Source organism: Pristiophorus japonicus, chromosome 8 (genome assembly GCF_044704955.1).
Source record: "Pristiophorus japonicus isolate sPriJap1 chromosome 8, sPriJap1.hap1, whole genome shotgun sequence".
Classification (NCBI taxonomy): domain Eukaryota; kingdom Metazoa; phylum Chordata; class Chondrichthyes; family Pristiophoridae; genus Pristiophorus; species Pristiophorus japonicus.
The window spans coordinates 13160515-13173410 of record NC_091984.1 but is presented as its reverse complement, the minus strand read 5'-3'; the positions used below and the strand labels follow the sequence as shown (position 1 = coordinate 13173410).

The 12896-nt window shown below is 47.5% G+C and overlaps 1 protein-coding gene across 11 annotated transcripts in view; it reads left to right on the top strand.

Moving 5' to 3' along the window:
• adgrl2a (adhesion G protein-coupled receptor L2a) overlaps positions 1-12896 on the top strand; it is a 544699-nt gene that overhangs the window by 483106 nt on the left and 48697 nt on the right. For all 11 annotated transcript variants that reach the window (XM_070886520.1, XM_070886511.1, XM_070886513.1 and 8 more), the window contains 4 exons: positions 3786-3908; positions 4232-4431; positions 4618-4791; positions 5806-6015. In XM_070886520.1, the coding sequence (XP_070742621.1) occupies positions 3786-3908; positions 4232-4431; positions 4618-4791; positions 5806-6015 (707 nt within the window). The remainder of the gene's footprint in view (positions 1-3785; positions 3909-4231; positions 4432-4617; positions 4792-5805; positions 6016-12896) is intronic.

The window sequence follows — 12896 nt, the reverse complement described above, 5'->3', positions numbered from 1 at the left end:
TTAGATGCAGGAAGAATGTTCCCAATGTTGGGGAAGTCCAGAACCAGGGGACACAGTCTAAGGATAAGGGGGAAGCCATTTAGGACCGAGATGAGGAGGAATTTCTTCACCCAGAGAGTGGTGAACCTGTGGAATTCTCTACCACAGAAAGTTGTTGAGGCCAATTCCCTAAATATATTCAAAAAGGAGTTAGATGAAGTCCTTACTACTCGGGGAATCAAGGGGTATGGTGAGAAAGCAGGAATGGGGTACTGAAGTTGCATGTTCAGCCATGAACTCGTTGAATGGCGGTGCAGGCTAGAGGGGCCGAATGGCCTACTCCTGCACCTATTTTCTATGTTTCTATGTTTCTATAACAGCTGGTCCGGTAATGCTTTTGATTTATGGTGACCCCCCTGAGCTGTTGATGGTGAGGACTCAGCGATGGTGGTGCCCTTATTGGGTCAGAGGCAGATAGTTGAGCGTTTTTTTTCTTGGAGATGGTCATTGTAAAGCGAATGTTTCCTGCCACTTGTTGCCCCAAGTCTGCATGTTGTCCATGTCCTACTGTAGGCTGGCATGGACTGCTTCTTTATCAGAGGAGTTATGAACACTGTAGAGCTTTCACTCCTGGCAGCGGGAAGTTCACTGATGAGGCAGTTGAAGATAGTTGGATGGAGGCCGTTGCCCTGACCTCCAATAAGCACAGCCATCTTCCCATGTGTCCAGTGTCACTTCAGCCATTGAAGGTTTTTCCTATTGACCCCAATTGACCTCAGCTTTGCTCCTCGGTGGCACACCCGGTCCAATGCTGCCTCGAAGTCTCCCCTCGCCTCTCGGGCAGTCAGCTCTTGTGTCCATGTGCGGACCCAGGCTGTGCCGAGGTCTGGAGCCGAGTGGTCCTGGCGGTACCCAAACTGGCCACCTGGTGAGCATGTCATTGGTGAGCAGACGGTATTGTTGACGACTCCTTCCATCACTTTACCGATGATTGGGCGGAGGCTGACAAGGGCGGTCAGTGGCCAGCTGAGATTTATCCTGTTTTATTGTGGATGGGACATACGGGGCTTGTCGGATAGATGCCAGTGTCCTGGTATAGATTGGCTGGGGCTGGGAGGACGAGCAGGATTTAACTGATTTCTTTTGGATGACAGATTCTTTGATATGGGATAATCAAGGGAGAATCCATATCCGAAATGCTGCAGAAAGATCTCACCCGTTGGCTATTTCTGGCCAAATAGTAAATGCATTTTAAAAGAACCTAGTTACAGACTCTCTGGGGGAAGGAAACAATAAGAGAGTTCTCCCATTTAGGGTGTCAGTGACAAATGGGAGCGAGAGGAAATCTGTCTCCATTGTGTTTCCGAATTGCATTCAAACTGCAAAATATATTTATATAATGAATGGCATTGTTTCTTTTTTGTCTGGTAGACTTGCAGATGTATTTTCCTTGTAATTAAATACAGTGCTGCAGGGCAGAAATTGCATAGTTTCAGTGCCGTGAGTGCAATACAGAGTGGGTACAGTGGCGTGGCGGTTGTGTTAATGGATTTGTACTCCAGAGACCCTGGACTAATAATCCAGACAACGCGAGTTCCAATTCCACCCTGGCAGTTTGAGAATTGGAATTTAGTTGTTTTTAAATTCTGGAACTAAGAAGCTGGAGTCAGCAAAAGTGACCAAGAAACTGTCAGATTGCCGTTAAAACCCAATCCGTTCACTAATATCCTTGTAGGGAAGGAAACCTGCTGTCCTTACCCAGGCTGGTCTTATCGGCACCCCCAGTTCCGCACCAGGTCTTAATTGCCCTCTGCAGTGGCCTCGAAGGGCCCACCCAGCTGCATCAAACAGAAGAAGGCCCACCACCAGCTTTTCAAGGCAACTAGGAGTGGGCACTTGGCTCCGCCTTGCCAGCGATGTTCACATCAGGAGAATTCATTAAAAAAATATAGCTATGGCCAAATGATCAGGCTGCCACTCTTGTCGTCCTACCCTACAACTGCCACTCGTAATTGAGCAAGAGCAGAATGATTCAGGGGAAGATACAAGGATCGGTTTTGTTTTACGTTGCACCAAAGCCGAGATTGTGACGCTGGCAGAGGTCATAGGGGCCTGTGGTGTTGTCGCTACCGAACCGTTAGCGGACAGATTGAGCAGAATGGCAATTGCACTGCTGTACCAAAGCCAACATCAGTTGCACGATCCGTGTATCGAAGAACACACCGCAGAAGGAGGCCATTCAGTCCACCGTGCTGGTGCTGACTCATTGAAAGAGCTTTCCAATTAGTCCCACTCCCCTGTTCTTTCCCCATAGCCCGGAAAATGTTTCCCCTGCAAGTATTTATCCAATTCCCTTTTGAAAGTTACTATTGACTCTGCTACCACCGCCCTTTCAAGCAGTACATTCCAGATGCTTAAAAAAGAATCTTGTCATCTCCCCTCTGGTTCATTTGCCAATTATCTTATCCGTGCCCTCTGGTTACCGACCCTCCTGCCGGTGGAAACAGTTTCTCTCGCCCCTCAAAACCCCTGGCCACCAGAGCACCGAAGCACAGGGTAAGTTGGGCCTCCGCAATGGCTCGGGTTAAGACCTGGCATAACTCGAGCGTACAGCTCACAGTGTTCCAGGTGCAACCCCAGAGTCTTTGCCGGGTCGCTGTGGTTAACCGTTCGGGTCGTCGTGATTATCGGCAGCGCTCCTGAGACTAGGGAAGAGAGGGAAAGAAATCCACCCGGCCTCGTGCTCCTGATCGCGTCGCAGCTGGAAAAGTGCACGTTGGTGGCGAGTGGGATCTGCTGTTGGAATAAGCGATCTCTGCTTTCAGCAATACGTGCCAAGTTCCTGTGATCTGAAAACGGAGCCCTGAGCTCACATCTGTTGTGAATTTCCAACCAGTTTCCTTCCCCATGATAGGATAGCCCGTCTCGACTCGCACTTCATCAAGGTGCCAGAGGATATTTAGTGACAAGTAAATTACAACCGTGACTGTACGCCACAAAGTACTTTATTGGCTGTAAAGCGCTTTGAGACATCCGGTGGTCGTGAAAGGTGCTATATAAATGAAAGTTTTTCTTTAACTAAACCGTACCTCACTGCTCCCATCTCCTCCCCACACACACAATGGTTGGGCACTTTTCGGGAGAAGAGGGAGACAAGACAAACTATAACGAGCATACTGCCACTCCTTAAATGTCAGGTTTTAAGCTCATATAAGGTGTCCATTAATGGGGTTAATAACAAAGTGGACAGGACAGTTCTTGTTTTGAAGAAGTGGCCACACTATAACTCGCTGCGGTAAATCGCTCGCCCCCAGAATTTCCTGAGCACCACTTTGAGGACCTGTCGTTACAGTCCCAAATCCGCGACCTCTACCATCTAAAAGGACAAGGGTAGCAGGCACATGGGAACACCACCATTTCCGAGTTCCCCTCCCAAGTCTCTCACCATCCTGACTTGGAAGTATATCTCCGTTCCTTTATCGTCGCTGGGTCAAAATCCTGGAACTCCCTCCCTGACATCACTGTGAGAGCACCTTCACCACACAGGCTGCAGTGGTTCAAGAGGGGGGCTCACCACCACCTTCTCGAAGGCATATTAAGGATGCGCAATAAATGCCGGCCTTGCCAGCGATGGCCTTGAATGAACAAATAAAAATTCCTCTCGAGGGGAAAGGAGGATGACAGCACAACAAGGATTTTTCAGCACATGTTATATTGTCTGATGCTTTTGTCATTTCAGTGCAGGGTTTTAAATAAACTGTCCCCTTTTCTCTCTCCCCTTCCTCCCCTTGATGCGGCTGACCCAGTCCTGGAGGTTGGCGTGCTGAGTACCGAGGGCCAGGTGAAAGACCTCAGGTTTCCCCAGGGCTACATGGGCGGAAACTCCATCCACCTGTCGGGCAACACTGTCAAACAAAATAGTCGGACCGGTAAGTGGCGGGCACACGAGTAGCAGGAATCTTCCTCTCGTAATCATTGTTGCTGTGCACTTGTTTGTTTTTTTAAAAAAACATTCTCTTTTCTTTCTCTGCAATGACGTGAAGGTAAGGACTCTTCCAGATGTTTTAGGTCAACTGCAGGTTTCTGCATTAGCTGCGTGGTTGGCCCGCGAATCCTGACACAGAACACCTGTATTCTGTACAGGTATGAAAGGGAAAGGGTTTGTCTTGTTTTTTTTAAATGGGACTTTTTTTCCCCTCCTCTTCCCCACCCATCCCCCCCCCCCCCCCACCCCGTTTCCTGGTTTGTGCAGCAAAGCTGGTTTTCACCCTGTATAAAAGCTTGGGGCAGTTTCTGAGCACAGAGAATGCGACCATCAAACTGGCGGGCGACGGGAGCGGGCGGAACTACTCCATCGCGGTGAACTCCCACATCATCGCCGCGTCCATCAACAAGGAGTCCAGCCGGGTCTACGTCACCGAGCCCGTGGTCTTCACCCTGGAGCACATTGACGTAAGTTTGCCTTTTCTCCGCTCATTGGCTGTAAAGTGCTTTGAGACGGTCGGTGGTCGTGAAAGGCGCTATATCAATGCAAATCTTTTTCTTTAATGAGTGTTTGACATTTTCTCGGTCTCTTTTTCATTCCCCCCCCCCCCCGCCCACCCCACCCCACCTCGCTTCCCTTTCAACTTGTTCCAGCCTGACAACTACTTCAACGCCAACTGTTCTTTCTGGAGCTACTCGGAGCGCACGATGATGGGCTTCTGGTCCACCCAGGGCTGCAAGCTGATTGACACCAACCGGACGCACACCAAGTGCGAGTGCAGGCACCTCACCAACTTTGCGATCATCATGGCCCACAAGGAGGTCGAGGTGAGTTGGCCAATGCATCGCGGGGCTCATTCTGCTAGAAGCTAGCGGCTAGTTTTTTTCTAAAGCACATCAAAGCAATTTTGATGGAGGAGTTGGGGAGAAACTGTTTCCACTGGATGGAGGGTCAGTAACCAGAGGCCACAGATTCTGAGGTAATTGGCAAAAGAACCAGAAGCGAGATGTAATGATCCGGAATTCACTGCCTGAAAGGGCAGTGCAAGCAGATTCAATAGTAACTTTCAAATGGGAAATGAATAAATACTTGCAAGGGGAACACATTTCAGGGCTATGGGGAAAGAGCAGAGGAGGCAGTACAGAGACGATGGGCCGAATGGCCTCCTCCTGCGCTGTATGATACAAGAGTCAGTTTTGGTTAACGGTGCACCAAAGCCGGAATTACGGCGTGGGCGGAGGCCATTTGGATCTTGTTTCCAGTGGCAGCAGGGTCGGTAACCAGAGGACACAGGAGGTTCATTGGCAAAAGAGCCAGAGGGGGGAAGACGAGGAAAAAGATATTTACGCAGCGAGTTGTTGTGATCCAGAATGCACTGCCTGGAAGGGTGGTGCAAGTAGGTTCAATAGTAACATTCACAAAGGAATTGGAAAGACACGAAGGAGAAAAAATTTACAGGGCTATGGGGAAAGAGCAGGGGGAGTGGGACTAATTGGATAACTCTTTCAAAGAGCCGGCACAGGCACGATGGGCCGAATGGCCTCCTCCAGTGCTGTAAGATTCTAAGATTCAGAGCGGCTTAGCAGCCGACTGATGACCCTTGAGCATTTATTTCCAACTGTTGCCTCATAATACTGTGCAGCTCTTTGGGGCGTTTCACTACATTAAAGGCGCTATATAAATACGAGTTGTTGTTGCTGCCGCTACCTTACATTTCAGGCAAATTCTCTCTTTGCTTTATATTTGTAAGCGAGTGTATCGCATTTGTGTGGGTGGACCAGAGGGTCTCTTCCTGTCTGTCGTTGTCTGTGTATTAAACCTGCCCAATTCTTCGCCTGCAGTTCTCCAGCGGGATGCACGAGCTGGTACTGTCCATCATCACCTGGGTGGGAATCGTCATCTCCCTCGTCTGCCTGGCCCTTTGCATCTTCACTTTCTGTTTCTTCCGAGGCCTCCAGAGTGACCGCAACACCATCCACAAGAACCTGTGCATAAATCTGTTTGTCGCAGAATTTATCTTCCTCATAGGCATCGATAAGGTTAACTACGAGGTAAGGTCCCGGCCTGGCTATTGATTTCCTGGCAATGCTGTTCTCGGGAAGAATTGACTTTGTTCTGAAATGGATACGAGTTTAAACATGACTCCGCTGTCAACCTCCGGTCTATCAAACTTGACTCGCCAGTGTTAAAGGCTTAGGACTCGAGCACTGTTTAACAGCAGCCATCTTTAACTGTGCTATCAGACAATCAGACGATCGGGGGGGCGGGGGGGTGAATTTCACAAATCAAGGCTTGTAGACCTGTGTGCATCGCATTCCTGCCAGCCACTGAGTGCAGCTGATCGGCCAGAGTATCCAGTCTGAAGCTGATTGCATAAAACTGCCGCTGAAAGATTGTTCTTCAATGCATACAATTTACAGCACAGAAACAGGCCATTCGGCCCAACTGCTCCATGTCGGTGTTTAAGCTCCACTCGAGCCTCTTTCCCACACCTTGCTTCATCTCGCCCCATCAGCAGATCTTTCTATTCCTTTCTCCCGCATGTGCTTATCTCGCTTCCCCTTAAATGCATCTATGCTGTACCCCTCAACTACTCCCTGTGATAGCGAGATCCACCCTCCATGAGTAAAGAGGTTTTTTCTGAATTCCTTATTGGATTTATTGGTGACTATGTTGGAAAGATGGCCCCTAGTTTTTGACGTCCCCACAAGGGGAAACATCTTCTCCATGTTGTGATATAGTATTTACGACATCACACACGCACAAGATGGCTCAACAGGAATGGGTCATGTGACCGCGTCACCTGATCCTTTTATTGTATTTACAGCAGTGGTTGCATTACATCGGTAGTCCACCAGGTGGCGCAGTAGTCCACTCGGGGGAGCTCTATCTTACACTTGTCTAATATATTCTCTGCCCCCCCCCTGCCCAACACGTTCGAACATAGGGAAGTGTCGGGATAGGAAAAGACCAGCTGGTCCATGCCGCCTGTCCCTGTGCACCTCATGACCGAAGACACTTCCTAGCCACTTGGGTGCCATGTGAATCTCTTATGGGTGCTTGATAACTGAAGGACTAGCTGATCCAGCGAGCCTGCTCCAATACAGCCACGATGCTCTGAGCAACGTGATTAACAGCACCCGTCACCCGCCAGCAGTCGTGTGATGGGACAGGCAAAAAGAAAGGAACAGATAACAATTAGAGGCAGGGGTGGGGGGGACGGGGAGAAACCTGGAGATTCCCCTCCAATCCCTCGAGAGGATTGAAACACGTCCAGAAGGCCACATTGGCCAAAACTCATATTATTTTGGTGCAGCTCTCTCGCAGCTCTACAATGAATCAGCATTCATTAACCGGGATTTGTCAATTCGTGTTACTTTAACCTTTTTTTTAAATTTTATTTTAAACAGGTTAACTCTGCCATTTAAAATCATTCTGATCAGAAAACCTCGGTCCATGACCCTTGCTGGGATTATGGTTGCAGGGTGCCGTGCCCAGTTTCCAGATGTGTACCCCGACAGTGGGTGCCAGTCACCCCCCTGGTACCATTCCCACTTGCCCTAGTCTCCAGGTGTGCACCATGACAATGGACTATTCAACTTCAAGGGGCATCACAACTCAGCTCAATGAAAATTGTCGGCGATTGACTTTGACCCCTGACTGGCTCCCTCCCACCCTCATGAACCGGGCTTTTGTTTCTGGCCCAACAGCTTTTTGGCTCCAGCTGCCGGCTCTTCACAGGGGGAGGGTTTTGTCCCCCTTTCAACACTTTGAAATTTGAAGAGCGGTGGTGGTTTCGCGATGATTGAGGCCCAGCATTTCAGTTCAGCTCCCCTCTCACAGTGCCTGACCCGCTAAGCACTAGAAGTGCCACAAATAGATTTAAATGAGCTGATCTTGCATGATTGTGCATGGTTAAATAGTGGGGTGTAAGGGCGCGCACTATCTCAGACACGCATTATCTGCACCCGAATGTTGACTGACATCCCAATTGAGGCAACCACTCTTGTATTTTGCGTGTCTCTTTTTTTTCTTTTTCCCTTTCTCTCTCCCTTGCTCTCCTTTTCCCTCACTCTCTCACTGATACGTCTGTGGTTCGTGAGCTTCTTAACATTCCTCTCGGGCTGTAGACATGCAGTCCAACAGTCTCTTTCGGCTCACTGCATCATTACTGTGTTGAAATCCAGATTCCCGGCCTGAATAAGTGATGTCGCACCCCTTGCCACCTCAGGACACCCCAAAACGCTTTTCGAGCCAATTAATTCCTTGTCGTGCTCTAACTGATTCTTTCCCGAGACACCCTCTACCCACGGAACTCCTTACTCCTTAGCTTTTCTTCCACCTTAAACCCAAGCTTGGCATCTCGCAGTCATTACTCCACGCTCTGCCTCATCCGTCTTTCGGATGAGGCCGCCCCGTTGCGCTCTCAGGTGGACGTAAAAGATCCCATGGCACGATTTCAAAGAACAGCAGGGGAGTTCTCATCCCCCGCATCTCGGTCAATATATATCCCTCAACCGAAACAAACAACAGATGATTGTTGTTGGTGGGAGCTTTCTGCGCGTGTTGCCCTACATTACACCAGTGACGACACTTCAAACAGTACTTCATTGGCTGTAAAGCATTTTGGGACATCCTGAGGCCATGAAAGGTGCTATAGAAATGCAAGTTCTTTTCGACAAACGGGAAGAGCTTTCACAGTTCAAGTCCCACCCACTTTGTTCTTTTGTTCTTTTTTGCTTTCCTTCTCTTTCTCTTTCTCTCTCACTCGCTCTCTCTCGATCTCTCGTGTGTCCCTCCCATCCACTCACAGATGCAACACATTTCAGTGCTATGCTGTACCATACTGGCACTGGGGAATAGAAGCACCAGGGGCATTGCATTTTTAGTCATTTTGAATGAAACAGCCCGCTATGAAATTGTTTTGAAGAAAACAACCAAAATTATGGAGTATTTTAATGCTTAATAACTCATCAACTCCTTGATAATTGCTATTCATTTACTTTTCTAATCTCCCGCCTCTACTCATCAAATATTCATATATTTCATATAATGATTCCAGAGGTCGCATAGATTAGATGCATATGCTATCTGCATTATGTTTTTTTAATGTAATTACATGGGAAGATGATGAATTATTTAAAAATTGCAAAATTTTAAATTGGGCTTCTGGTGATTTGTCATTTATATAAATGTCACTGCGGTCCATTGAATGGCGGATGTCATTATATCAACTTTTAAGAGGAAGTGGTGAAGAATGGATGAAGTTATTAGAATTAGATAGGAAAGTCTTCATTGTTCTTGCGCAGTGTGAGAAACATAGAAACATAGAAAATCGGTGCAGGAGTAGGCCATTCGGCCCTTCGAGCCTGCACCACCATTCAATAAGATCATGGCTGATCATTCCCTCAGTACCCCTTTCCTGCTTTCTCTCCATACCCCTTGACCCCCTTAGCCGTAAGGGCCATATCTAACTCCCTCTTGAATATCTCCAACGAACTGGCATCAACAACTCTCTGCGGTAGGGAATTCCACAGGTTAACAACTCTCTGAGTGAAGAAATTTCTCCTCATCTCAGTTCTAAATGGCCTACCCCTTATCCTTAGACTGTGTCCCCTGGACTTCTGGACTTCTCCCACATCGGGAACAATCTACCCGCATCTAACCTGTCCCGTCCTGTCAGAATCTTGTATGTTTCTAAAAGATCCCCTCTCGTCCTTCTAAACTCCAGTGTATAAATGCCCAGTTGATCCAGTCTCTCCTCATATGTTCAGTCCAGCATCCCGGGAATCAGTCTGCTGAACCTTCGCTGCACTCCCTCAATAGCAAGAACAACCTTCCTCAGATTAGGAGACCAAAACTGAACACAATATTCCAGGTGAGGCCTCACCAAGGGCCTGTACAACTGCAGTAAGACCTCCCTGCTCCTATACTCAAATCCCCTAGCTATGAAGACCAACATACCATTTGCCGCCTTCAACCCCTGCTGTACCTGTATGCAAACTTTCAATGACTGATGAACCATGACAACCAGGTCTCGTTGCACCTTCCCTTTTCCTAATCTGCTACCGTTCAGTTAATCTGTCTTTGCGTTTTTGCCCCCAAAGTGGATAACCTCACATTTATCCACATTATACTGCATCTGCCATGCATTTGCCCACTCACCTCACCTGTCGAAGTCACCCTGCAGCCTCTTAGCGTCCCCCTCACAGCTCACACCACCACCCAGTTTAGTGTCATCTGCAAATTTGGAGATATTACACTCAATTTCTTCATCCAAATCATTGATGTATATTGTAAAGAGCTTGGGTCCCAGCACTGAGACCTGCGGCACTCCACTAGTCACTGCCTGCCATTCTGTAAAGGACCCGTTTATCCTGACTCTCTGCTTCCTGTCTGCCAACCAGTTCTCTGTCCACGTCAGTATATTACCCCCAATACCATGTGCTTTAATTTTGCACACCAATCTCTTGTGTGGAACCTTGTCAAAAACCTTTTGAAAGTCCAAATACACCACATCCACTGGTTCTCCCTTGTCCACTCTGCTAGTTACATCTTCAAAAAATTCCAGAAGATTTGTCAAGCATGATTTCCCTTTCATAAATCCATGCTGACTTGGACCGATCCTGTCATTGCTTTCAAAATGCACTGCTATTTCATCCTTAATAATTGATTCCAACATTTTCCCTACCACTGATGTCAGGCTTAACCGGTCTATAATTACCCGCTTTCTCTCTCCCTCCCTTTTTAAAAAGTGGTGTTACATTAGCTACCCTCCAGTCCATAGGAACTGATCCAGAGTCGATAGACTGTTGGAAAATGATCACCAATGCATCCACTATTTCTAGGGCCATTTCCTTAAGTACTCTGGGATGCAGACTATCAGGCCCCGGGGATTTAACGGCCTTCAATCCCATTAATTTCCCTAACACAATTTCCCGTCTAATAATGATATCCTTCAGTTCCTCCTTCTCACTCGACCTTCGGTCCACAGTACTTCCAGAAGGTTATTTGTGTCTTCCTTCGTGAAGACAGAACCAAAGTATTTGTTCAGTTGGCCTGCCATTTCTTTGTTCCCCATTAAAAATTCACCTGAATCGACTGCAAGAGACCTACGTTTGTATTCACAAATCTTTTTTTCTTCACATATCTATAGAAGCTTTTGCAGTCAGTTTTATGTTCCTGGTAAGTTTCTTCTCGTACTCTATTTTCCCCCTCTTAATTAAACCCTTTGTCCTCCTCTGCTGAATTCTAAATTTCTCTCAGTCCTCAGGTCTGCTGCTTTTTCTGGCCAATTTTTTTGCCTCTTCCGTGGATCTAACACTATCCTTAATTTCCCTTGTTAGCCACGGTTGAGCCACCTTTCCCGTTTTATTTTTATTCCAGACAGGGATGTACAATTGCTGGAGTTCATCCATGTGATCTTTAAATGTTTGCCATTGCCTATCCACTGTCAACCCTTTAAGTATCATTTGCCAGTCTATTCTAGCCAATTCACGCTTCAAACCGTCGAAGTTACCTTTCCGTAAGTTCAGGACCCTAGTTTCTGAATTAACTGTGTCACTCTCCATCTTAATAAAGAATTCTACCATGTTATGGTCACTCTTCCCCAAGGTGTCTCGCACAACAAGATTGCTAATTAGTCCTTTCTCATTACACATCACCCAGTCTAGGATGACCACCTCCCTGGTTGGTTCCTTGACATATTGGTCTGGAAAACCATCCCTAATATACTCCAGGAAATACTCCTCCACCGCATTGCTACCAGTTTGGTTAGCCCAATCTATATGTAGATTAAAGTCACCCATGATAACTGCTGTAGCTTTATTGCTTGCATCCCTAATTTCTTGTTTGATGCTGTCCCCAACCTTACTACTACTGTTTGGTGGTCTGTACACAACTCCCACTAGCGTTTTCTGCCCCTTTGGTATTTCGCAGATCCACCCATACCGATTCCACATCATCCAAGCTAATGTCCTTCCTTACTATTGCATTAATTTCCTCCTTAACCAGCAACGCCACCCCGCCTCCTTTTTCTTTCTGTCTATCATTCCTAAATGTTGAATACCCCTGGATGTTGAGTATCCAGCCTTGGTCACCCTGGAGCCATGTCTCCATGATGCCAATTACATCATACCCGTTAACTGTTATCTGCGTAGTTAATTCATCCACCTTATTCCGAATACTCCTAGCATTGAGGCACAGAGTCTTCAGGCTTGTCTTTCTAACACATTTTGCCCCTTTAGAATTTTGCTACACTGTGGCCCTATTTGCTTTTTGCCTTAGGTTTCTCTGCCCTCCACTTTTACTTTTCTTCTTTCTATCTTTTGCTTCTGCCCCCATTCTACTTCCCTCTGTCTCCCTGCATAGGTTCCCATCCCCCTGCCATGTTAGTTTAACTCCTCCCCAACAGCACTAGCAAACACTCCCCCTAGGACATTGGTTCCAGTCCTGCCCAGGTGCCAACTGTCCGGTTTGTACTGGTCCCGCCTCCCCCAGAACCGGTTCCAATGTCCCAGGAATTTGAATCCCTCTCTGCTGCACCACTCCTTAAGCCACGTATTCATCTGAGCTATCCTGTGATTCCTACTCTGACTAGCACATGGCACTGGTAGCAATCCTGAGATTACTACTTTTGAGGTACTACTTTTTAATTTAGTTCCACGCTCCCTAAATTCGTCTTGTAGGACCGCATCCCTTTTTTTAACCTATATCGTTGGAACCTATATGCACCACGACAACTGGCTGTTCACCCTCCCTTTTCAGAATGTCCTGCACCCGCTCCGAGACATCCTTGACCCTTGCACCAGAGAGGCAATATACCATCCTGGAGTCTCGGTTGCGGCCGCAGAAACGTCTGTCTATTCCCCTTACAATCGAATCCCCGAACACTATAGCTCTCCCTCTCTTTTTCCTGCCCTCCTGTGCAGCA